At 41.1% G+C, this 27,475-nt stretch overlaps 1 protein-coding gene across 5 annotated transcripts; it reads right to left on the bottom strand.

Moving 5' to 3' along the window:
- Positions 1-336: 336 nt before the first annotated feature.
- LOC106565092 (zinc finger CCCH domain-containing protein 11A) lies at positions 337-21,624 on the bottom strand. 5 transcript variants are annotated; one of them, XM_014131775.3, is made up of 19 exons: positions 21,518-21,624; positions 20,748-20,794; positions 19,415-19,969; positions 15,177-15,303; positions 14,937-15,056; positions 14,398-14,521; positions 13,972-14,154; positions 13,480-13,569; positions 9,189-9,269; positions 8,980-9,087; positions 8,767-8,838; positions 8,279-8,374; positions 4,815-4,877; positions 4,130-4,654; positions 3,930-3,997; positions 3,242-3,824; positions 2,961-3,130; positions 2,265-2,449; positions 337-2,141 (listed from the first exon to the last, which is right to left on the bottom strand). In XM_014131775.3, the coding sequence occupies exons 4-19, from the start codon at positions 15,228-15,230 to the stop codon at positions 1,913-1,915; spliced, it is 2,751 nt and encodes a 916-aa protein (XP_013987250.1). In that variant the 5' UTR covers positions 15,231-15,303; positions 19,415-19,969; positions 20,748-20,794; positions 21,518-21,624; the 3' UTR covers positions 337-1,912. The 5 variants fall into 5 exon arrangements, with proteins under 5 accessions (XP_013987250.1, XP_013987251.1, XP_013987249.1 ...); XM_014131776.3 differs by having other exon boundaries at positions 19,415-19,485; XM_014131774.3 differs by having other exon boundaries at positions 19,415-20,794.
- Between the last annotated feature and the right edge of the window lie 5,851 nt (positions 21,625-27,475).

Raw genomic sequence — 27,475 nt, 5'->3', positions numbered from 1 at the left:
ACCAGATTTGTCTAGTAGGGGTTCTCAAACCACTCAGGGAATCCTAGCTATTCCATATATTTTAACTATTCCACAGCTAGCACACCGGATTCAAATAGTAAATCAATCATCAAGCCCTTGATTGAGTTAGTTCAGGGCTACAACAAAATTGTGAAATGTCTGGGGTGTCCCCAAGGAGAGGTTTGAGAACCACTGACATAATGAACTGAAACATGACCTCCACGGCACTCAGTTTTCCAAATGTAGCTATAACGAAACACTTTCTCAGTAAGATCAACATCTTTGAAGGTCTTCTCTTTGTGGGACATCTGGAATAAAGAGCCTGATGAAAGCAAATTTTCATAAAAGCATTTTTATTTAGTTTCAACACCCTTTAGAGATTTAGATCATGAATATCAGGACAGGCCCAAGCAGGTAGATACACAACAGGCTCCTTGCTCCAGATAGTAAAACTGATCAGCATATATAATCTGATCACAGTCAACATGGAACAGGAGGTACTCAGACAACGAAATGTGACATGATAGCAGAGAAAATGGAAATTGTCTGTTGAATTGTAACATTGTGTATGAACAGTACAAATAGGTTCAAACTCAGACAGCAAATAAGTACTCCCTGAGAAGCTGCTTTTTCACATTTTAAGAGCAAAAAAACAATTTGTAACAAAAGTTCAATAGCAAACAGGCTGGATGTTGAAACGTGAAAGGAGTAATGTTTCATATTCAACTGTTTTGAGTGGGTCATAGTCAGATAAATTGGATAGGTTAAAATGTGGTCCGAACACTTTTTGGACCAAAAATACACTGGGAGCAGAAACAGAGGAACATGGTGGGTGTATTTAAAAAAAATTGACTTATTTCAGTGAGTTAGCTTTTCTGTTTGTCTTACAGACGCTAACTTTCACAGCCAAAAAGGGTACACACACCTTCATTTCATACTTCAAACCATCGTTCCATGCTTATTCAATTAACCTCAAATCCAACTTAGTCCGTTCCAACAGTTCCACATTTACCGTGATCAGTCCAAAACTAAGAGAACAAAAACTTTGTACATGAGTTTGAGTCAGTAGATGTGGGACATGACAGATACAGGAAGAAAAGCAGGTTAACTATTTTAAGTGCAGTAGAATGTGTAGTTACTGTTACTCCATTTAAAGCAGTCTAGGCATACACAGTACACAAATTCACTCTTTCTGCAACAATGATTTAACATCCATAGGCGACAGGAAAAACATGCTTTTGTCCTTACAATGCAAGATGGGGAATTACCTGAGGATGTTAGATTTTTTTTAAATGTAATTCTCCAACCAAATGGTTGCTTTTTCATGTTCTCTTTCGGGACAAAGAGCATAAAAGGAAAATGAACAAAGCTAAAATCATTACATGAGTATTTCACTTGCACTGTAATCAAATAATAATAAAGGTGCAGAAATTAAAATACATGAAAGATTGTTTTTCCAGGACAAAAAAAAAGGTAACCATGAATTAAAAAGTAAAGCGTAAAAACAATACCATCTAAAACACAATGTGTTTTAATTGAAGAAAAATAAAATAAGCCCACCAGTCCCCTCTGACATATTGTAGAAACCTTAGTCTACACCGATGACATGGGCTGATAGACAGTGGTGGTTGGGAATCAGTAACAAATACATATATCCTCCCCAAATCAATGAAGACATCTGTCAAATCAACCCTCTATGGCAGTGATAGGTGATACCCAGCCAGTTGCGCTGGTAGTAGGTTGACGTTCAACTGGTGTTTAGTTCTGGTGATCATTTGAAATGATATTGGTGTTGATGAATGTAGGAGTTACTGTAGGTCAACGGTCAGTCAGGGGGTCGTGAACAGGGTATCAGGTGACATTAACATAGGCGTTGGTCAAGGGTCATGTACGGGGTATCAGGTAGGCCAGTCTAGCTGTCAATCATCTCAGACAGCTCCAGCAGGTAGTCATCCTCTCCCTTGCCTGGATCCAGCTCCAAGTCATCGTCCAGACGGTCATCTGTGAACTCGTTCATCAACTCGTCAAATTCGTCCATGGCGGAGGTTGAGGAGCTAGCGGAAGGGGCTGTTGCAGACGAGCGAGACATCGCAATGCTGGGCCGCCGGGGCTTGGGCTGGATGGGTGTATTCACCACAGAGCTGGAGAGGAGAGGGGAACAGAGTCAAAGTTCATTTAGCCATTGATGTTTGGCTTAATGCTAGGTTTAACCATATGACAGTATACGGGTGAGTTGTAACCGCAGAGCAGTTTGCCAAAGTTACCTCTGTGGGACTATGCAAGTCTCTGGGGCTGCTGTGGTGATGGCTGGGCTGTGTTGGTTGATAGGGACCGCCTGGAACTCCTCTCTCAGGGGGCTGGAGCTGAGGCCAGGGCCCGGGATGGTGGGGGGTCTCCTGGAGACCACAGGGCTCATCTGCACCTTCACACTGGAGGAAGTAGAGGACACCTGGAGAGAACACAAAGTTAAGTGGTTGTACGAAGTACATCTCCATAAAATCACAAAAGGAACCCCTACTATGCTGAGAGAGCAACTTACTCTGTTTCACTTCGGAATTTGACGAAATTGGACCATCGGCTATTTTTGACCAATTAATTCAACGTGGTTACAGGGTTAATTATGTATGGTTACAGGCTTAAAACAGAAGCAAAGGAGTTTAGGTATTTATTCAGAGTGGTTAAGGTTAGGGCTATGGTTTGGGGAAAGAATAAAACTAAACTAATCAAGTACTCTCCCTGCTTGCTGGACAATTTTGAATTGTTGAGGTGCAGTGGTCTGAGCAGAGCACCCTGGTTCTGAACGTTGTGAGTTTGAGCCCAGTGTGTGTGTATAAATATATATGTATTTTGTTGTGAGCGCCGACAACTGCATATATTGACGTTCTCAGGACCTTTTCAAACATCCAAAATTGCTGTGTGTTTCTAGTGACCAGCCTGAGAGAGCGAGCTTTGAGACATACCTCTCTCCGTTTGCAGGGCAGCTCCTGCAGTGGCTCCTCCTGCACTGCATAGGTGCTATTGAGGGGTTTGACTGCAGCGACAGCAGATCTAGCCGATGTTCTCTTCTGGCCTGGTTTCAGCTGGGCAGCCAGCTTCATCACAGAAGGCCTCACGTTCAGCTTGGGCCTCACTGCAACAACAGCACACAGGATGTCAGACATACTTTGGAGTTGATCTTTGCATAGGCTTTCTAGAGAAGTGTAGAGAGTTTGTGAGAGGATTTCTCTCTGGAGGCATATACCTTTAGCTTCAGTAGCTTGCCCAGGGGACGACTTCTGGGCTCCATCCAGAGCCTTCTCAACCGGAGAACCTTTCACAGAGGGCCCAGGGGAGGCGGCTGCTGCTGCGGCAGCCTGCTTTGGGGGACTGGAACCTCCTGGGGAGCCTCTCTTCCTCTTGCTTGGGGCAGCACTGGAACTCCTGGGGCTGAGTGAGGGGGAGTCTGCCTCTGCCTGCCTCAGTGGAGACCCCTGCTGGGGGGAGGTGGCGCAGTGCAAAGGAGAGGCAGCCTTGGGTTTGAGGGTGATGCGCTGGCGAAGGGGGGCTTTGGGTGCCTGGGCAGGTGCCTCCAGGGTGATTGAGGGGGGAGAGGAGGCGGCAGGGGGGCTCACACGCACCCTCTTCTCCCGCTGGAGGGCGGGGCCTGTGGCCTGTTTTGGGAAAGAGTCTGCCTCGGCAGAGCCCTCTGGTTGGCTGGTGGACGAGGCCTGCTCTTCCTGCAGCTGTTGCCTGCGGAGCCTCTTCTCACGCATGATCTCCTCAAAGGTCTTCACCTTCACACTGTCACCAGACACAGCATTGCTCCTACCGTTAGCAGGGCTCGCCTAAGGACCAGAGGAATAGTGACATTCAGTGACTAACAGAGCTGATTCAGAGTATAACTACATATTTGGATGCACAGTATTCATACAGAAGGATACAATTCTTACCTCAGTAGCAACAGAAGACTCCGTCTTCTCGGTCACCTCAGATGTCTTCTGGGTGGTAGTGCTGGCAGCTGTCAGGACAACAAAAGAATGTCTTGGAATTATACAAAACACTGCAGCTACTTGGGCCAAGCCACCTTACAATGTAAATTACTATGAGCAATTCTAAAAGGTTTATATCAAATCAATAACAAACTCCTTACCAGAAGAAGCTGCTTTGTTGATGCGCAGTCCCAGGGGCTTCTTGGTGCCTCCCTCTCCAGAGGCTGAGCCTGGGCTTTTTCCGTTGGACGCCTCCTGTCCCCGGGCCTGCATCTTGGCTGCCTTCTCCCTGCGGATCTCCTCCAGGGTCTTTACCTTAACTCCACCTCCAGGAGGTGCGCCCCGGCTGGGCATGGCTGGCTCAGTGGGTCCCTGGGCGTTCCCTGGAGATGCATCCATAGCCTCCTGCTTGGCCTTTCTGAGGCTGGGGCCTTGCTGCTGGTCCTCCTCCAGCTTTCTCTTGGCGTGGAGGATCTCCGAGAAGGTCTTCACGTGGAGGCTGGCTGCAGGTTTGCCAGTGGTGCCTCTCTTTGGGGCCTTGCTGGTACTGGTGGTATCAGGGGTTGAAGGGAGAGGGTGGTCCCCCGGAGCTTGTCCTTGGGACTTGGCCAACTTCTCCTGCCTGATTTCCTCCAGGGTTTTGATGCGGATTATTTCAGGTGCTGTATTCTCACTGTTGCTCTCAGCTGAGGGAGAGGTTAGAGATTAAAATACAAACAATAATACATTTCATTCAACATATACAAAAAAAATTGTACCGTTTCTAATTAAGATTGTATGAGTCACCCAAAGCTCTTTTTGCAGGACATATGTTAATTGTGAGAGGAGGCGAGTTAATGATTTTACCTGATTCAGAGGCAGTAGTGGGTTCAACAGGTAATCCCAATCTATCCCTGACAGGTTTCAGAGCTAAGGGTTGAAAAAACAAACATGAAATGAATCCAAATTATCAATGACAATTACTTTAAACAATGCTTTTACTTAGTATCAAACAATAGAACAATTATGCATCTCCTGTGGTAGATGGTCCTAGAGGGAATCTAACGTGGATTCCTTTGTTCCAGAACAGACACCTGATTCTGCTTAACCACTAATCAGGGACTTGAACCAATGATGGGATTCAATTAATGCCTTGGGCATGCCCCATGTGAACCTGGTTAGTGTTGATTGCATTTGATTTGGAAGCAGGCTGCCTCCCAGGTGTGAGCAAGGGGTGTAATCATTAGTCCAAACAGTAAAACAAGTTCAGGTAGGTCCCTCCCTATTTAGTTTACTTCCATTTAAGAAACACTTTGCAACAGATTTGCCATAATGAATACACCCCAGGTGCCCCGTTCTAAAAGTGACCTAGGTTAAAGAGCCACTGCCCCTAAAAAAACAACTAATCCCTTTGAAAATGGCATCGATGAGTCAAACATTTAATCTTGTCTCAAAATTGACTACAAAGTGTAAATGGGATGATTTGTCAGTCTTGCCTAAAACAAAGTTAAGGTTGGGTTTGAATTACAATTGTGTCAATAATTCATGCCTCCCTTTGCCAAGCTCCACATACAAATCGCCCCTTCACCTACCTTCGCTTCCCTTCATTGAATGGGACTCTGTTGTTTCATTGCCCCTAGCACGTTAAAAGGATCACTGCCGTTTGAGAATGAATAGCCCTATACAGATTGACTATGGCTCTCCAGTTTGCATGCCCTGCTGAAGGACCCTAGTACCATACCATGCGGAATAAGTGGTTGAAGCTTGTTGGTCCCCAATGATGGTGAGTATAATGTTAGCTAGACCATACTGCTGGTTATGTATATTTTAACAATCATTATCATCGCTAGCATAGCTGACGTTACCTAGCTAGCCACCTAGCCAGAAACAGACTAGACGTTCATTACATTCTCTCAAGTCGGAACGTAGCTATGCCACGACCAGAACAGTGTGGAGCTGGCGTGAGACATGACTTGGAAAACGTACCTCAATTCAGGTATGGGAGATGGCAGCGTACTCCTAATTATCCCATTACCTGAACTGACAAATCAAGAAGCTTGAAAGACTGCTAGTTTTTGTCAGCATGCTAGGCTAGATAATGCTATAACAGCCCATTGGATTCAACAACAGTTCTGGTAGCTACTCACCTCAATGCTAGACGTCACATTTTAATGGAATCCAATGGGCTGCTATAACATTATCAAGCCTAGCATGCTGACGAAAAGCTAGTAGCAAAACCTTTGTCATGTTTGTGATGTTGCCAGATTGACTTTAGATGCACTATAAATTCAGCCAGCTAAGATTCAGGGGACCACAGTATTTCAGCTAGCTAACATCAAGCATGGCTAACAATTTTTTGACAAACTGTTAGTAATAGTAATGGCAACATTGCCATTTCTCAAGTAAATTTGACATATGGCAAAGTTGTTTCCTACTAACTATTTGTCCACTCTAGCAATGTTATCATATTTCTATGCCACTTTAAATTAGTGTAATTTATACTAAACAGTCAGCCTCCGAGGTGCAACCCATGTTTAGGGCACAAAAATATATTCGATGCAGCTATGGCTAATACAATATTTTCTTGTATTAAATCATTATAGTGAATAAATTGCATAGGCTGTGATTTACTTAGAATTAAATAAACAAAAAATACCTTTAGGCTCAGTCTACAGTGGCTTTGAATTCACTTTTAGAAACACGTTTAGCCAGTCTGTTTTTTCCGGCTTATGGGAGAGCAGGCCAGCAGTAGAGAATACCATCTCCGCACTTGCAGAGCCACTGGGGATGCTAAAAACCCTTCTGGCCAGGGTGGGCAGGGATGCAGAGTTTTTAAAATGTTCTATCAGTAGGCCTAAAGGTTTTTAGGCAAATTAACCCTATCAACAGAAAGCTCCTTGAAAAGAGGTGATATATCAGGCCTAATGGACCAAAATCCAGAATAGCCTTTTGTATAGATAATAGAACGAAAATGAATGCAACTTAAAGAGAACAGATTTTTTATTTATAAATACTTTTCTACAATGACACAGCTAGCAAAACACCTCGTTCCTTTCTGTTAGCATGTGCACTATCATGCTTTTTTAAAAACCTTTATTTAACTAGGCAAGTCAGTTAAGAACAAATTCTTATTTTCAATGATGGCCTAGGAACAGTGGGTTAACTGCCTTGTTCAGGGGAAGAACGACAGATTTGTACCTTGTCAGCTTTTGGGATTTAGGTCTTTTCAGATTGCACAATGATTCTTTAGTTGTGGACACTACATCACCACACTCCCTCTCTTGCTTTTGGTCCTCCTCGTCTTTGTAAGTCACCTTGATTTTGTACCTGTATGTTTAATCACTTCCTTTATGAAATATTAAGCAAACTGCAGCACACAAGTAGCCTACAAATGCATACTGGGGCGAGCATGCCCTAAGCTCGTAAGTGAGCACTACTGGAACGCTCCAGTCAAATTGGGCACGCTCTGCTCCAGCTCCGCTCACATACTCTGGTCCAGGGCATAAGCTAGCCCAGTGGAACCAGCCTGATCACTGTGTTAGGTAGGTTTAGTCTGACCTGTTCAGACTTCAACTTTAAAACACTATCTGCCTTCCAAATGAAAACTACACTGAACAAAAATAAACGCAACATGTAAAGTGTTGGTCCCATGTTTCATAAGCTGAAATAAAAGATCCCAGAAATGTTCCATATGCACAAAAATCTTATTTCTCTAAAATGTTGAGTATTTCTGTCTTTGTGCCCTCCCAGGCCCACCCATGGCGGCTTCCATTGCAGTCATGTGAAATCAATAAATTAGGCCTAATTTATTTATTTCAATTGACTGATATCCTTCCATGAACTGTAACTCAGTAAAATCTTAGAAATTGTTGCGTTTATATATTTTTTCAGTATAGTTGGAAAATTCTAACATTTTATAGGAAAGAGTTGTTTCTGAACAATACACGACGCTGCATTGTTGACAGAATGTCACAGATTACCATTCCAGTCAAGCAGGCAGTGTGCCTCCCTCACTGGTTTCGCTTGGTCATGTGACGAGCCATAGCCTGGTTCAACCCAGTTCCATCTTAATGTAACTCAATTAGTACAACCAGGGTCATTTTCATCAGGCACAGAAGACAAACCGGGAGGGACCATTAATACCTGTCCAATAAACGCTCATTTTGGTTTTCCATTGCCAAAAATGTCTAAATGTTTTCTGCAGCAAACATAAAGAACAAAGGCTAACATGCCATTTCAATTACATTTTCTAAATTAAGAACTAGTATTCCTGATAGTCCGAGGTAAATCAATCCATTGGGGATATTTGGTTATCATTTCCCTTCGCATACCTTTCTGAGGCAGGTCCGTTTCACCCTCGTCCATTTTCCTCCCGAGGCGCTCGGCCAGACAGCGTTTCATTGGCAGGTCACCCCCGGCAGGAACTTCTAAAAGGTCAGAGGTCATGGAAGCTTAGTGTTGGTGACCAATGGTACCACCAATAACGAGTAATTTTGTAGTTCATTTAACACTGTACATTTACCTCTAACAATTATTATTATTATTATTATTTGGGGGTGCCTATATTTTTCCACTTAGACTTGACAAATATGTAATGGAAATGTGTTTTTTGCATATCCCAACTGGGGTCACAGCCAGGATCAATTGAGGTTAAGTGCCTTGCTCAGGGGCACAGCGACAGATTTTTTTACCTTGTCGGCTCCGGTATTCGAACCAGCAACATTTTGGTTACTGGCCCGACACTAACCTCAAGGCTACCATTGACTGGCAGTGACTTCCTTACATTTTATAGATAAACAAGATAATAGAAAACATTTACCTTTGACTATTCTCTTCCCAAGCCTGTCCGCAACATTGCGTCTCACGGTCTCTTCACCAAAGACCACAGTGTCTGAGGGGGCAGCAAGCATATGTTACAAATGACATGTAGCAAGTGTGTGTTCATATGTACTCGTGCGATTCACTTCAACAATATTCAATCTGGGATCTTGTGTTAATCTATACACAAGGCTCAGTGTTCAATGATTCTTACCATCCTTGGCTGTAAAGAGAGATGGACGGATGAAGGATCTCATGTTCTCCTTCTCTCCGCTGGCACCATTGTTCCGCTGATCTGAGCCCTGGCCAGGAACTGGATAACCTGACAAAGTACAGTTGATAAACTCACACATCATTTACAGCATAATAACACAAAAGGCAATAGTAAATGTATTTGGGAGGTAAGAGGAAGGATGAACTCACCAGCTCTCCTCATACTGGCTTTCAGCGCTTTTCTCAGTCTGATCTCCTCCAAGGTTCTGACACCAAAGTCCAGCGAATCATCTGTGCCAAAAAAACACTGTTAGCCAATCACAGAGTCATAGGGGCCGCTCAAAGAAAATGGGGTCACTCCAGTCTCCTTTTCCTCATTGAACTCCTCAATAGGTGGTCAAGGTACAGTGCCTTCAGAAAGTATTCACACCTCTTGACTTTTCCCACATTTTGTTGTCTTACATCCTGAATTTAAAATAGATTCATTCAGAGTTTGTACAGACAGTGGCAAGTCAAATTCAAGGACTTAACCTGTTAGGGCTAGGGGGCAGTATTGACACGGCTGGATAAAAAAACATACCCGATTTAATCTGGTTACCACTCCTACCCAGTAACTAGAATATGCATATACTTATTACATATGGATAGAAAACACCCTACATTTTCTAAAACTGTTTGAATGGTGTCTGTGAGTATAACAGAACTCATTTGGCAGGCAAAACCCTGAGACATTTTCTGACAGGAAGTGGATACCTGATGTGTTGTATTACCTTTAAACCTATCCCATTGAAAAACACAGGGGTTTAGGAATATTTTGGCACTTCCTATTGCTTCCACTAGATGTCACCAGCCTTTACAAAGTGTTTTGAGTCTTCTGGAGGGAGATCTGACCGAACAAGAGCCATGGAACGATGATGGCCCATTAGACACCTGGCGCGCGAGTTCATGTTGGGTACCCTCGTTCCAATACGTTATAAAAGAGTATGCATTCGTCCACCTTGAATATTATTCATGTTCTGGTTAAAAAAGGCCCTAATGATTTATGCTATACAACGTTTGACATGTTTGAACGAACGTAAATATATTTTTTCCCCTCGTTCATGACGAGAAGTCCGGCTGGCTTAGATCATGTGCTAACAAGACGGAGATTTTTGGACATAAATGATGAGCTTTTTTGAACAAAACTACATTCGTTATGGACCTGTGATACCTGGAAGTGACATCTGATGAAGAGAATCAAAGGTAATGGATTATTTACATAGTATTTTCGATTTTAGATCTCCCCAACATGACGTCAAGTCTGTATCGCAAGTCTGTGTCTAACATAATGTCCTAGGAGTGTCATCTGATGGAGATTGTAAAAGGTTAGTGCATCATTTTAGCTGGTTTTATGGTTTTGGTGACCCTGTCTTTGAATTGACAAAACATTACACACAACTCTTGTAAATGTACTGTCCTAACATACTCAATTTATGCTTTCGCCGTAAAACCTTTTTGAAATCGTAAAACGTGGTTAGATTAAGGAGATGTTTATCTTTCAAAGGGTGTAAAATAGTTGTATGTTTGAAAAATTTGAATTTTGACATTTATTTGGATTCAAATTTGCCGCTCTTGAAATGCACCTGCTGTTGATGGAGTGCACCACGGGTGGCACGCTAGCGTCCCACCTAGCCCATAGAGGTTAAGTACTTTTTAAATTACTAATATTTATTTTCAAAGACCATCAATTTGGCCAGGTCGCAGTTGTAAATGAGAACTTTGTAATAGTTCATATTATGCAATTGTTTCTAGTTGCCACCAGATGGCAGTATATAGCTACAACCTCATGAAAAAACGAACTTCGTATTCATCACTACCTTGCAAGTTCTACTCAATAATACATTGTTTCACTACTTATTTAATACATGAGTGTTAGTACTAGTGATTTTGTGATTTGAGTAGTGATGAGAAGAGAATTGGGACATGTCTACTGGTTTTGATTATAGCTAGCTTAATTTCAGTCAAATGCTGCTGCCGAGGTCAGGCTCCATTCAACGTTAGCTTCTAACTTCATCCTTCTAGCAAGCTAGCTACCTAGCTAATAGCCAGAGCCCTTGAACTACATTGAAATCGGACTTAAATATAAGCGACTATTTACCAGTTGTATATTCACTCTACGACTGAATCTACATTTGCCCGGAATTTTAGCTATCGATGTGACATTTGGCGGCACTTAATCAGTTCTGCACCTGGCTGGCTGAGTGGCATTGTTGGTGGAATGAGCGTGTTCGCCTGGCAACCAGAGCGCAAAACACGTAAGGGTAAAAAAAAAACATCTGCAGTCTGCCTGGAAATTATTTTGCAAGACCAATATTTTTCATAAACATAATTTTCTGTTCTCTCATTTTAATTAAAGTAACTTGAGAAAATGTGATTTAAGGTATTCCAGTACTTGAATTTCAGGACGCCAAATTCAAGTAATTTAAGCACCTCAAGCACCTTGTGCGAAACAAGTGTGTTCATGTGGCTCTTCAGGGCTGACTGAAAAAATATATAAAACTCAACATGTAAAGTGTTGGTCCCGTGTTTTATGAGCTGAAATAAAATATCCCAGAAATGTTCCATAGGCACAAAAGGCAGACTTGAATCTACATTTGCCCAGCATTTTAGCTATCGGTGTGACGTTTGGCGGTACCAAATCAATCAGTTCTGTACCTGCCTGAGTGGGTGGAATGAGCGAGCTCGCCTGGCAACCAGAGAGTGAAACACGGGAGAAAATAAAACTAAGTAGTCTGCCTGGAAATTAATTTGTAAGACCAATACAGAGATGAGGTGGTCATTCTAAAACCACGTTAAACCCTATTATTGACAGTGAGTGCAACTTCTTTTGAATGGCTACCTCATCTCTGTACCCCACATATAGAATTATCTGTAAGGTCCCTCAGTCGAGCAGTGAATTTCAAACAGATTCAACCAAACACCAGGGAGGTTTTCCAATGCCTTGCAAACAGTTGTTGGAGAGGAAGGAAACCGCTCAGGGATTTCACCATGAGGCCAATGGTGACTAAAACAGTTTGTTTATTGTGATAGGGGAAAACTGAGGATGGATCAACAACATTGAAGTTACTCCACAATTCTAACCTAATTGACAGAGTGAAAAGGAAGCCAGTATAGACAACAAAAAAAGGATCCAAAACATGCATCCTTTTTACAAGGTACTAACATAATACTGCAAAAAAAGTGGTAAAGCAATTCACTTGTTGTCCTGAATACACCATGTTATGTTTGGGGCAAATCCAATACATTACTGAGTACCACTCTCCATATTTTCAAGCATAGTGTTGGCGGCATCTTGTTATGGGTATGCTTGTAATCGTTAAGGACTGTGGAGTTTTTCAGGATAAAAAATAAATGGAATGGAGCTAAGCACAGGCATAATCCTAGAGGAAAACCTGGTCCAGTCTGCTTTACACCGGGAGATGAATTCACCTTTCACCAGGACAATAACTTAAAACCCAAATCTACACTGTAGTTGCTCACCAAGACAGTGAATGTTCCTGACTGGCCAAGTTAGTTGTCTTAAATCTACCTGAAAATCTATGGCAAGACCTGAAACTTGTTATCTAGCAATAATCAATTTGACTGAGCTTGAAGAATTTTGAAAATAATAAAATGGGCAAATGTTGCACAATCCAGGTGTGGAAATCTCTTAGAGACTTGCCCAGTAAAACTAAAGTCTTATCGCTGCCCAAGAGGTGCTTCTACAAAGTATTGACTCAGGGGTGTGAATACTTATGTAAATGAGATATGTATTTTATTTTCAATACATTTGCAAACATTTATAAAAATATGGTTTCACTTTGTCATTATGGCGTATTGTGTGTCGGTGGGTGAGAAAAAAAATCGATTTCATCGATTTTGAATTCAGGCTGTAACAAAATGTGGAATAAGTCAAGGGGTATGAATACTTTGAAGGCACTGTATGTCACAATGACTGCCTATCCCGGCCAAACCCTAACGACGCCGGGCCAATTGTGCACCTCCCTTTGAGACTCCCAATCACGGCCGGTTGTGATACATCCTGGAATCAAACCAGGATCTGTAGTGATGCCTCTAGCACTGAGATGCAGTGCCTTAGACCGCTGCGCCACTCGGGAGCCCTTAAGGGGGAGGCCAATGACATACCGGATTCCCATCAGACCAACTCCTTGAATGCCCTACCCTTTGAAGTTTACAAAAAATACTACTTTCCTCAAATGTATTACACCTTAGTATGTGTACTTTAATGAATTTATACTTGGGATATCGCTTTTCAACAGTAAAAATAGCTGGAGGATGTCTTTAAAGGGATTGTTCCAATCAAAGGTCTTTCAATTACAACACTGTTTTGTCAATGAGGCACTGAAAAGCGAAGCCATCAACTGAAGTTTGAGCCTACCCTTGTAGCATTTCAAACGAAATCTGTGTTAAACAGATTAAGATGTTTATCTATTCTATGTGTTCTGTTTCTTTGTCCTCTTACCTGAGGTGGAGCCCACGGCCATCTTCCTGGGAGAGACCACTCTGGATCCGTCTGAGCCAGACCTGCTGTCCTCCCCCTCTGACAACTGATCTGCGCACGCGCACACACACACACACACAAACCCCCTTTGTCAAATGGTATTTCTCAAATTGTTCTGGGAAAAACTATTATACTGTACCCAAAAAATATCAATACCATTTCCACCATTGAATATCATTTTCACCTAGCACTTTAATCACCTTAAAGGTCTGCTCCACTGTCTCTGCACTACTGCCCCTTTAAGAGCTCCTTTCTGTTTCTGCGCTGTCTATCTTTCCACTGTGTATCTTTCCATTGCCGAGCTCCTTCTTGCCCTACGGACTACATGCGGTTCAAATTTTATATTGTTTTTATTGTTTATTTCTACATTGTTTGCTCTTCCTTTCTAGTGATGAAAAGTGTGTTGTGACCTTTGTAAATTGCACTTTAAATAAACTTTATGACGTTTCTCACCATCTTCATCCTCATCTTCGTCATCTGCCGGGTTAATAACCACAGGCGGGTGAGTGGGGCTGGGAACGTTCTCCTGAGTCTCTGCCTTAATGACCCCACGGAGCTGGGGATTGGCTGGGCTGGGGATGGGGACAGGAGGCAAAGAATCCTCATGAGGCTCCTCCTCTTCTTTCAGGGCCGAACCTGAGTGACAAGACAATCAAGCTCAGAAACTATGGATAAACTCTGGTTCTGGTGAAGAATAGATTCATAAGTGAGTCCAAATATGTTATTCATCTCAATCATCATTTATCTGCTGATACACTACCATGTCAAGTGAAAATCATGTCAATAATGTGTTTAAGAGCCATGCGATGCTAAGGAGATAAAGATCTCTAAGCTAATGGTGGTTTGGTCAGGGTCGGCCTCTTCAGAGCGACTACTCACTTTTGTTGGGCGGTACGTATTGGCCGTCTATTAAGCGTGGTTTCTCGTGGTGGAAGGCACAGTGCGGCTTCTGGCAGCCAGCAGGCTGGTTCTCCCAGTAACAAGCAATCTCCTTCCTGTTTTTCTATAAGAGGGGAAGAGGTATAGAGAGGGCAGGTCAGAAAATGTAGCACAATGTCTTGCAACATATGAGTCTTTATGAAAGCTCACTTTAAAAAACAGTGAAATTCATCCCTCAAAAGCTATGACGGATTGCCTCAAAATGGCCAGGTGAAAAACTAGAGAATATGGTATTACTGCAAGGAGACCAAAAAAATATTTAAAATGTCCCCCCCCGACAAGTCCAGAGGCACACAACCCCTGACCCAGGTTAAGAGAGCGTATTTCTCTACACCTCCGTAATGGCAACTCGAGACACACACAGCCTTGAGTATGCAAAGCCTTAAGGGGACATTTCTGAAATACTTTTTTGGTTTGTGACAAAATTGAGGCAATAATGAGCAAAGATGGTCTACTGAAAAAGAGAGCACTATCCTTACCTTGATCTCCATGTGGCGGAACTTGCAGACCTGTCGGAAACAGCGGCTCTCCTGCCACAGGCTGCAAACAACCTCACTGCCCATTGCGGCTTCACAGTGTCTGAAGGGGCAACTGTCACCCTGCACCAGGAGACAAAAACACAACCATGTTAATACTTACATCTGAGAGCTGCATTTACACCACCAAAACACAACACAGAAAATGCTACAGTGCTAGTTTCTCTTTGTTATGACCCCTACCTTAGCACAGTTGGAGTAGTAAAAGAAATAGCAGTCATCTCCATGGTTAGTCATGTTCAGGATGGTTGACTGGATTCACGTCCGGGTCAGGGATGTTCTCTTCAGGGCCAACAGGACTCTCCCTGGGCTGGCAACAGTGAAACAGAAGCAATGGTCATTTCTCTGCCATTAGTGGATTTGATTGCTTCACTGTGGTGGCAACAGAACTCCACAGAGTTGAATTTGAATTTCTTTGAGGACTATGGTGACATACAGGTAACTGACTAAATTAAGGAAACACCAACATAAGTGTGTCTTAATTAATAGGGTGCTGGGCCACGACGAGCCGCCGGAACAGCTTCAATGTGACTTGGAACTCTACTGGAGGGATAAAACACCACTCTTCCACAAGAAATTCCATCATTTGGTGTTTTGTTGATGGTGGTTAGTGCTGAGCGATTAACCCCAAAAAAATATATATATACATTTTAAGCACGAATTGACTGACGTCGGTTCAATTATTTGAATTCCACTTCGTTACGTATTTTTCTTCCTGTGAGCTCAATGTGCAGATCTTGTCAAGATAAATCAGATGAAGCCTGAACTATGTGATGTAGAAGGGAGTTGTAGTTTCCAGTAGGCCAACATTGTACATAGTTTAGCTCAGAAAACATGGTAATTAACTACAATGACCATAATCCATTGTGCGTTCACTTAAACCCAGAAATCTGCTCCTTTTACTCTCCGTTCCCAACGCACTAGACGATTTCTTACAGCCTTTAGCTGTACCCTTATCCTACTCCTCCTCTGGTGATGTAGAGGTTAACTCAGGCCCTGCAGACCCCAGTACCACACCTATTCCCCCAGGGACTATCATTTGTTGACTTCCGTAACCGTAAAAGCCTTGGTTTCATGCATGTTAACATCAGAAGCCTCCTCCCTAAGTTTGTTTAATTCACCACTTTAGCACACTCCGCGAACCCTGATGTCCTAGTCGTGTCTGAATCCTGGCTTAGGAAGGCCATCAAATTCTGAAATCTACATCCCCAACTACAACATTTTCCACCAAGATAGAACTGCCAAAGGGGGCAGGGTCGCAATCAACTGCAGAAATAGCCTGCAGAATTCTGTCACACTATCCAGGTCTGTGCCCAAACAGTTCGAGCTTCTACTTCTCAAAATCCACCTTTCCAGAAATAAGTCTCACTGTTGCCGCTTGCTTATAGACCCCCCTCAGCCCCCAGTTGTGCCCTACTCCATACGCGAATTGATTGCCCCTCATTTATCTTCAGAGTTCGTACTGTCAGGTGACCTAAACTGGGATATGCTTAACCTCTCTTGGGTAGGGGGCAGTATTTTCACGGCCGGATGAAAAACGTACCCAAATTAAACGGCCTACTACTCGGGCCCAGGAACTAGAATATGCATATTATTAGTAGATTTGGATAGAAGACACTCTGAAGTTTCTAAAACTGTTTGAATGATGTCTGTGAGTATAACAGAACTCATATGGCAGGCAAAAACCTGAGAAATATCCAACCAGGAAGTGGGAAATCTGGTTCTTGTAGTCTTTTCAAGTCATTGACTATCTAACAGAGTGACAGGGTTCATTTTGCACTTCCTAAGACTTCCACTAGATGTTAACCTGTTAGGGCTAGGGGGCAGCATTTGCACGTCTGGATAAAAAAATGTACCCGATTTAATCTGGTTACTAATCCTACCCAGTAACTAGAATATGCATATACTTATTATATATGGATAGAAAACACTCTAAAGTTTCTAAAACTGTTTGAATGGTGTCTGTGAGTATAACAGAACTCATTTGGCAGGCAAAACCCTGAGACATTTTCTGACAGGAAGTGGAAACCTGATGTGTTGTATTACCTTTAAACCTATCCCATTGAAAAACACAGGGGCTGAGGAATATTTTGGCACTTCCTATTGCTTCCACTAGATGTCACCAGCCTTTACAAAGTGTTTTGAGTCTTCTGGAGGGAGATCTGACCGAACAAGAGCCATGGAACGATGATGTCCCATTAGACACCTGGCGCGCGAGTTCATGTTGGGTACCCTCGTTCCAATACGTTATAAAAGAGTATGCATTCGTCCACCTTGAATATTATTCATGTTCTGGTTAAAAAAGGCCCTAATGATTTATGCTATACAACGTTTGACATGTTTGAACGAACGTAAATATATTTTTTCCCCTCGTTCATGACGAGAAGTCCGGCTGGCTTAGATCATGTGCTAACAAGACGGAGATTTTTGGACATAAATGATGAGCTTTTTTGAACAAAACTACATTCGTTATGGACCTGTGATACCTGGAAGTGACATCTGATGAAGAGAATCAAAGGTAATGGATTATTTACATAGTATTTTCGATTTTAGATCTCCCCAACATGACGTCTAGTCTGTATCGCAACGCGTATTTTTCTGGGCGCAGTGCTCAGATTATTGCAAAGTGTGATTTCCCAGTAAGGTTATTTTTAAATCTGGCAAGTTGATTGCGTTCAAGAGATGTAAATCTATAATTCTTTAAATGACAATATAATATTTTACCAATGTTTTCTAATTTTAATTATTTAATTTGTGACGCTGACTTGACTGCCGGTTATTGGAGGGAAACGATTTCCTCAACATCAATGCCATAGTAAAACGCTGTTTTTGGATATAAATATGAACTTGATAGAACTAAAAATGCATGCATTGTCTAACATAATGTCCTAGGAGTGTCATCTGATGGAGATTGTAAAAGGTTAGTGCATCATTTTAGCTGGTTTTATGGTTTTGGTGACCCTGTCTTTGAATTGACAAAACATTACACACAACTCTTGTAAATGTACTGTCCTAACATACTCTAAATTTATGCTTTCGCCGTAAAACCTTTTTGAAATCGTAAAACGTGGTTAGATTAAGGAGATGTTTATCTTTCAAAGGGTGTAAAATAGTTGTATGTTTGAAAAATTTGAATTTTGACATTTATTTGGATTCAAATTTGCCGCTCTTGAAATGCACCTGCTGTTGATGGAGTGCACCACGGGTGGCACGCTAGCGTCCCACCTAGCCCATAGAGGTTAACAGTCTTTAGAAAGTTGTTTGAGGCGTCTATGGTGAACAGAGAGCGTCCCACCTCCCCAACAGAGGTTAACATCCCGGCCGTCCTACAATCTAAGCTAGATGCCTTCAATCTCACACAAATTATCAAGGAACCTACCAGGTAAAACCCCAAAACCGTAAACACGGGCACCCTCATAGATATCATCCTGACCAACCTGCCCTCTAAATACACCTCTGCTGTCTTCAACCAGGAGCTCAGCGATCACTGCCTCATTGCCTGCGTCCGTAATGGGTCCGCGGTCAAATAACCACCCCTCTCCATCACTGTCAAATGCTCCCTAAAACACTTCCACTCCGGGTTTCCTTACAGTTCTCTGCAGCCAATGACTGGAACGAATTGCAACAAAAAAAAAATCACTGAAGCTGGAGACATATCTCCCTCACTAACTTTAAGCATCAGCTGTCAGAGCAGCTTACCGATCACTACACCTGTACACAGCCCATCTGTAAATAGCCCACCCAACCACATCATTCCCCAAATTGTTATTTATTTTTGCACCCCAGTATCTCTACTTGCACATCATCATCTGCACATCTATCACTCCAGTGCTAATGCTAAATTGTAATTATTTCACCACTACGGCTTATTTATTGCCTTACCTCCCTAATCTTAATACATTTGCACACACTGTATATAGATTTTTTTTCTATTGTGTTTTCCCCCCCCATTGTGTTATTGACTGTACGTTTGTTTATCTCATGTTAACTCTGGGGTGTTGTTTTTGTTGCACTGCTTTGCTTTATCTTGACCAGGTCGCAGTTGTAAATGAGAACTTGTTCTCAACTGGCCTACCTGGTTAAATAAAGGTTACATTTTTTTTTTAAGTTAAAGATTGGGGTGAGATCTGGTGACTGACACAAACACACCCTTTAAACTCTACGCTCCTTTGAGACCCCCTTTCAAAGTCACAGCTCTTTTCTTCTAGCCACGGTAGCCAAAATAACAAGACAACCAGCCCTAAACATGATGGGATGCCAATTGCTTAATTCATTCACGAACCACACCTGTGTAGAAGCACCTGCTTTCAATATATTTTGTATCACTCATTTACTCAAATGTCCATGACAGGAATATGACCCAGAGTAGAAGTTGCAGAGAAACTAATCTCTGCTTGAAAGGGTTGTGGGGCTAAACTCACCTGTAGTGGCTAAGAAGATTCCTCCCTTCCTCACACACTTCTGATAGGGTGTCTCCGTGGCAACAAAGGTCCTGAAGGAACACTTGATCCGTGAGATAAGAGGAAAAAGGGAAGGTCCAGAGACACTCGTCGTCCTATGACCTCCCTTATGACTCCTTCCAGCCAGACTGCTAAGCATTACAGATGGATGGTGCAAGAACGTCCTTTTTTTTGTTGATTATTTTTTGTTAATGGGGGAGAATAATGTGAGATAGAAGCGAATCCAAAAAGACAGCCAGAGAAAAAAAGGAGAGGTTTTGAAAGGACAAAAATGGGGTGAAAAGAGGGGGGGAAGAAAAATCTTCGACTTCTTCTTAAACTTGATGGCATAAAGGATGCTGTAGAAAAATATAAGTAAGGGTGGGGCTTCTAGGGATTCCTTCAGGCAAAAAGTTTGGAGTGGAAAAAAAGTGGTGGGAATTTCACATAAAATCTTCTGGGAATCTACTTTCTTTATAATGAACTCTATCCCCCATCCAAAGATCTTCAGGAACGGACAAGAAGCTGCTTCTTAACCTAGATTTAAATAAAACAAAAACACTCCCCTGGAGAACTGAATAGAAATTGGTTAGAGTACAGGACAGAGAGAGACTTGCACACAAACACAGTATCTGAACTGCAGTTTCTCACCAAAGTGTAGTTAACACCAAGAGAGAAAATGTAGAACATGACAAGGATGCCAACACCATCCACAATAGCGTATGATTAAGCATTGTTTCCCAACTCCGGTCCTGGAGTATCCACAACAGCACACATTTTTGTTGTAGCCCCTGACAAAAACATCTGTTCCAACTTAGCAATGGCTGGATGATTAGTTGACAAGTAATATCAGGTGTGTTTGTCCAGGGCCACAACAGAAATATGTACTGTTGGAGATACTAGAGGAAAAGAGTTGGGAAACATTGTAGAGCATGGGTCAAACTGAATTTTACTATAACAGACAACACAACTGGGTAATTGTGTAATCCATTATTGGGAGCTCAATCAGCTCATACTACTTGATATGTTTGGATATCAACCCATTGCTTCAATTTTATGCATTTAATTTGGAATAATAAAATGTTAAACTGTATGTTGTTTAACATTTGACACATCTGTCCAGAGGCCCCCACATCTTGTTAACTTGGAGGGCCTCGATGTAGGTTTGCAATTTCGATGAGTAACATACCGCACTGTTATCGTACAATCAAGGACAGACATTTCGAATAATGTAATTAGGTAGTTACACAGCTAAATAACACGTTCTTTAAACGTAAAATTATAAGACACTAAATATATTGGCAAGACGAATTACCAGAATTACTGGGCGAATGCGATTTTCATCCTCATACGTGGTAGTTACTGAAAACACAAAATGCATTGCAACATTTAGATAACTAACGTTACTCATGTTTACGTCACAATATGCATGATTTAGAAAAATAACGTTCCAAATTACGATACGCGTTTGTAACTATCTTGCCCCACATAAAAATACAAAATAACTAACGTTAGTTAAGGTACCTAGAAATAAATCTTTCTGCTTGTATTTATATTGACGTGTGTATTATGTAAATTGTTATTCACATTCAGGGTTCCCTAACATAAGACTCCCTGATCAAATAAAGGCTGAATAAACTCCAAAGCCAAGTTACCTGGCTAACGTTAACTAGTTACAGTAACAGTTAGCTAAACAATAGAAACAGTCAATTGCCATTTTAGGTACGTTATTGCAAATGAAATGTCTAACCGTCCTTAGCTAGCTAACGTTAAACTCAGTCACCGTTATGTCATTGGCAAAATTAACTGGGTGGTAATTGTATTTAACTAACGTTAGCTAGTTACCAGCTATGTATAGAATCTGGTTACAAGGCCTCGATGCTAGCAACTAACATTATACTTCTTGGCCTAGCCAAACTCTGTGGCCTGGTTGTTAGCGACGAGGCTCGAGCTAACTCGTTGTTGCTAACATTAGCTAGCTAACTCGGACGTTTTTACACCTCGCTTCCAAGTAACGATCTACCCTTAAATAGTAATGCAATGACATCAAGACAAAACAATGATTTAATAAAGCGAGTTAGTTACCAGTATTACAAAAAAAGGTTAAAATGTTTGTCCCACTACAAGAGAACAACACGTCCGCCGGGTTCCTTGCTGCGCAGCACTGGAGCCTGGAACAAAATGGCGACGACTCACACAAAGAATAGACATAGAAATGTAATGCTAGATCAGAGATGAACAATTCAAAGTGATCTTTTTGGAGCTTTACAGACATAACTATAACGCACGTGTGTATTTTAATATACAATTATATGTTATCATGTTTACGTGTAAACTTTTTTTTTATCCATAAAGTCTGAGATCTTATTGGATAATGCATGCACATTCTATTTACTTTTTGTCTATGGTCATTAGTCACCACAGACAAAAGGGAAATCAGTATCTTCGACGTCACTTACTGTATATTACCTCACGATTTATGTCAGTCTACATGCTAGTTGAACAATTCAAGTTGAACAATTCAAAGTGAACTTGTTAGACCTTTAAAGACATAACAATCACACATGTGTATTTTAATAACAATTATATGTTATCATGTTTATGTATAAACTAACTTTTTTCTCCATAAAGTCTGACATCTTATTGGAAAATGCATGTGCATTCTATTTACTTTTTGTCTACGGTCAATAGTCACCACAGACAAAAGGGGAAACCAGTATCTTGTCACTTACTGCACAATTTGTGCCCCCCCACTTACTGTCACAATTTATGCCCCCCAAATGTATTTGATTTTATTTCCAATCTGATCACAAGCGGAATATCATGCCCATCATGTGTACATGCTTTTTAGTGTATGAATACAATGGGGATGTACGATATGCCTTGTACGCTAGACTCAAAAATAGAGATTGTGTATACAGTTCTTTGCCTAAAAATATCTAGACACACTTTATCTGTTTATTCCATGTGTAGCTGAGGTAAGCAACATATAAATTATATGTTTGTCTGGATTGTTTTGGAATGAGGGTCTGCACAGACCACCCTTTTTACATCAGTAATTTTAGCAGACACTTCATATCCAGAGTGACTTATAATCAGTGCATTCAAGCAAAGAACATTACAGTACACAAACATCTTCCATTAATTGATTGCTTGATTCACTTATTTACAGTTTTTCCCTATTAATTTAACTTCATTACTTTCTCCCCCAATCCTAGTCAATAATTCACTCATGAGTTTCATCTTATTGCACATTGTTCAGTAGCTCATTTGTGCAAATACTGCTACAAACATGCCTGCCAGATTTCAGTCTCAACATATGGCTGAATTGTCCTCTACAGCTTTCAGTAGCTATGTTTCAGTAGCTTGTCCAGTGATTTCTTTTCAACATTTAGAAAGGTAGCATAGAAAATAGAAGCAGCAGCTGCCTCAAGGGTGTGTTATCATTTAACTAACTATCTTGTCCAAAAAAACAGCTGGACGTAATGACGTCACACCAACAACAACAAAAAACTACAGTAACCAAGTTTCTATCCAACCTTTTTATGCGAGAAAAGTACATGTCAGATAAAAAAAATGATGAAAACAGAACATGTGTAGGTAAACTTCCCAAATGTCGACAAAACAATGTCTTTTTGTGTTGGTAAAATTAATGTGAGTAAAAAACTACAATGTAAAATAACAATTTAGTGGTGGAAGTGTTTCAATTACCCTTTTTAGGCAAATTGCACATTAATACATTTCAGACAGTCTGTAAGCCCTCCCACCGATCTGTCTAATGTCACAGGTAGCACGAGAAAGCCAGCATGGATAGAATGTAATAATTAGCCATATTCTAATAATTCCCTTGTGCCAACATATTGCCACGGTCCGTGGTGAAACTTGCACTCATATTGATCTGAAATACAGTGAGGGAAAAAAGTATTTGATCCCCTGCTGATTTTGTACGTTTGCCCACTGACAAAGAAATGATCAGTCTATAATTTTAATGGTAGGTTTATTTGAACATTGAGAGACAAAATCTCAGCTCGTTCCCTGTATAAAAGACACCTAGGAGCCAGAAATCTTTCTGGATTGAGAGGGGGTCAAATACTTATTTCCCTCATTAAAAATGCAAATCAATTTATAACATTTTTGACGTGCGTTTTTCTCTCACTGTTCAAATAAACCTACCATTAAAATTATAGACTGATCATTTCTTTGTCAGTGGGCAAACGTACAAAATCAGCAGGGGATCAAATACTTTTTTCCCTCTTTGTAATTAGCCTGTGAAACTTGCCAGCCATCCAGAAAAGCAAGGCGAAACAATTCAAGCATTCTTGAAAGTCAGGACAATCCTTATCCTGCAAAGAAACATATTTTTTTATAGTTGAAAAATTGATTTTGCAAGCAGTACACATTTAGAATTGAATATGGAGTGGAGCTTTATAGTTAGATCTATGTGGTGACATCATATGCACCACACCTTCAAAATGATTCAGCAATCATAATTTGTTCGAAAAACACAGTTTCCACGATCATTTGTCACAATAAAGAAAGTTAGAAAAAATTAAAACCCACCCCTGTTGAACTTATGGCCATTTTTCAAAAATGTCTCCAATATATATATGCTGTTTCCAGTGGTTATTTTAGCATGTAAATCTTGGTGGGGCAAACTCAATTGACAGCAAAGCCACTACATAACACTAAACAATACATTAATTACACTATAACGGTGAAAAACGGTGCCGACAAACTGTTAGGGCCTACATAAAGCTGTCCCAACAGCAGTCCTAACATCTTACTACTGCTACACCTGGCTATCAGCGGAGCCTTGTCTGGCAGCGAAACAGTTAATTCAGCCTCATTTACTGCCTTTTAATAACATAGCTGATATGGCTGACTTGCTTAAACAAATGTGGTTTCTACTGACAATTGAGATGTACAAACTATGGCATAAGGGGACTACGAGCGGATAAGAGGCAATCCGTAATTTCGATCAAGACATTAATGAGCTAGCTAGGATGGACGTAGTCACTATAACTATTTGTTCAACACTTGTTAAATGTACGGCGACAGATTTCAGAACATGGGTCATTCTTACAGTATTCACCCTCTACACTAAGTCAGAACTGTAGGATATAAAAAGAGGGCATATAAGCAGACAATATTACAATATTCAATGACAACATTTCTCTAAAACAGGCTAAAGGCTGAATATGCACCACCACGTCAGAATTGTAGGCTAAGTTATGAGGTGAAAAGGGAGCAAATTATTAGGGTGAGGCACATGGCCTACTAACAGCTTACTACACAACATACACTTAGTATTACTTTCTTAGCTACAGTATACATATCTCCCTGGCAAATTACATAAATTATGCAGCAGCATATAATAAATTTTTGGACTCACCTTGTTGGTCTGTGCTCAAATGAACAGGAATGTGGCGCGGCGGTCCTTCTTGTGGGCTCTAGAAAGAGGCCAGAAATCCCAACTTGGAATTCAGAGTTGGATGACCGTTCAAAACTATTTTGCATATTTTCCCAGGTGGAGCTAGTTTTATCCTAGTTCCCAGTTGTCTTGAACTCACTGAAGTCTGAGATTTCCCAGATCTGAGATTCCAGTTGTTTTGAACGTGGTAGAAGTCATGCTGGATTTAGAGCATGGCCAATGTATTCAAACTTTTCTGGCCCATGGCGTTACCCTCTTTTTCGTGATCGCTGCAATTCCCCTACGGACTCGGCGAAGGTCGAGAGGCAAGTCGCACTGCTTATTGACAAACTACCCGGAAGCAAGTCGTAGCAATGTGTCGGAGAAAACACAGTTGAACTGACAAACAAAGTCGACCGATGAGACAAGGACATCCCGGCCAGCCAAACCCTCCCCTAACCCGGACAATGCTGGGCCAATTGTATGCCGTTCCCATGGGTCTCCCCGGGTCAACAGTGGCACCTTAGCACTCATTGTTGAATTTGCAATTTCCAACTTGTTGTGTAATGTTTATGTCCAATGGCTGATGAGCACCAATATGTTTTATCTATCATTTCTCTTCATATGATAAAGCTTGAAAAGGATTTACCTGTAGATTGCTGACTTGATGCATGATGATGACTGCTTGTCTCGCTTGCTAGCTAAGATTTTGAAAGTATGATGTTGACATGATCAGTCCAATCAAAGCTAAGGTAGATACAAAGTGATTTGATGTTATACAATCTGTGGCCAATGACCTTGAGCCTTCTTGGATGGGCACTTCTAATTTAAGTCTATGACAGCACCCAAGGGGCTTGAATTTTCGAGGTCTACCCATAGATTTTGTGGTGACGTAGTGTCCCCATGAGTGAAGGAACACTGAGCCAATCACGGCACAACTAGAGAACATTACCAACCCCTACGCTCCATATTTTTTGTTAGCTGCCCCACCACCACAGAAAGCACTGAGCTAGGCTGAAACACCTGCATTTTGTAGCGGCCTTACTCAAGAAAGCAAAAAGAGACCATGTTTGTATGCGACTTTATTAACTCAATTATCTTTTAAATTTTTTTAAAATATTGTTTGCTTACTGTTATGTAACACGTATTAACCTCTACGGGATCGGTGTCCCTATACCAGGATGGTTGTTGCTAACGTGCGCTAATGTAACTAGAACGATGTTGTAAGTCACAGCCAACTTTCCAGGACATAGACATGTCTTATATGGCCAGAAAGCTTAAATTCTTGTTAATCTAACTGACGTGTCCAATTTACAGTAGCTATTACAGTGAAAAAATACCATGCTATTGTTTGAGGAGAGTGCACAACAACAACAAAATCTTTTATCACAGTAGCTCTTTTCTTACTTTTATCTCTGAAGGTAAATACTGTGCTTAAATGCAGTAATCTTGCTCCTATTTGTTATCCTGAGAGTCCCAGAGATAAAATGAAGCATAGTTTTCTTTAATAAAATACATTTTTATATTCAAAATGTAGGAACTGGGTTCTACAGTTTGAACCCCTGCTGTATCTTTTACCAGATCTAATGTGTTATATATAATTTAACATTTCCACAAACTTCAAAGTGTTTCCTTTCAACTGGTTTCAAGAATATGCATATCCTTGCTTCAGGTCCTGAGCTACAGGCAGTTAGATTTGGGTATGTCATTTTAGGTGAAAATTGAAAAAAAGGGTCAGATGCTTAGCCAAAATAACATGCAAAACAGGTGTGGCTCAAAACAGGTGGGGCTCCACTGGCCGTTTCCATTACACATCAAAGATTTTTTATTTTGCGAATTGTTAAATAAACCTGGGTCAATGGAAACCTGACTAGTGTTGAATTGAAAAGTCAGTAGCTATGTTTCCATTTTTTTTTTACATTTAGAAAGTTTGCATAGAAAATAGATGCAACAACTGCCTGCTAGGTTGTGTTTCCATTTAACTATCTTATGTCAATAAAAGACAGCTGGATACAGTAACCAGGTTTCCATCCAACCTTTATACAAGTAAAGTAGGGGAGACCGGGAATGGTTGAAACACTTTTAGCAAGTTTGTCAATTTCTCAGAGATTGTTTGAGCTACTACATTCAAAATGTGATAGGAACAGCTTTCATCTGTCTGCTACAAATGAGTATAGGTATCATCTCTCTAAATCAAACAGACAAGTTGTGACTGTCTCAAACACAAGGAGTGAAATGTTAACATATCCCACCTCCCGGGTCAGTTGTAACAGGGATTGGTGTGAAATGTAACAGTTTGAAAAAAATGCAGAAATCATGAAATGCAACGAAAAATGTAGAAATCTTTCACAACATTGCCATGTTGAACATTTTGTGCAGCTGAAACAATAAAATAATAATACAAATCATAGATCGGTTATTATTTTTACATTACGTTAATAATTTTAACTGGTCTTTCTCGACTAAACAACAATCAACAACAACAAGTAAATGTTTGTGGTGTCCCTAATGGAAAAAACTAATGAATTCCACGTGATCAGATTTTTGTCAATAAAATCTGCTGTCTATCCCAGGGTCTTGCTTCTTCACATGAGGGTTGAGGACTAAACTGACCATTTGCACAGTGAGTCATA

This window comes from Salmo salar, chromosome 12 (genome assembly GCF_965601325.2).
Source record: "Salmo salar chromosome 12, fSalSal1, whole genome shotgun sequence".
Lineage (NCBI taxonomy): Eukaryota > Metazoa > Chordata > Actinopteri > Salmoniformes > Salmonidae > Salmo > Salmo salar.
The sequence above is the reverse complement of the archived record's forward strand: the minus strand, read 5'-3'. Positions and strand labels throughout refer to the sequence as shown.

What these genes read in the sequence shown, in the direction of transcription:
- LOC106565092 (XM_014131774.3), bottom strand. Translation starts at nt 15,230, where the DNA reads ATGACTAACCATGGAGATGACTGCTATTTCTTTTACTACTCCAACTGT. An exon ending in CAACAAAGCAGCTTCTTCTG is followed by an intron (nt 3,998 to 4,129) that starts GTAAGGAGTTTG and finishes TTGTCCTGACAG; the next exon opens with CTGCCAGCACTACCACCCAG. An exon ending in ACTTGCATAGTCCCACAGAG is followed by an intron (nt 2,142 to 2,264) that starts GTAACTTTGGCA and finishes TCTCCTCTCCAG; the next exon opens with CTCTGTGGTGAATACACCCA.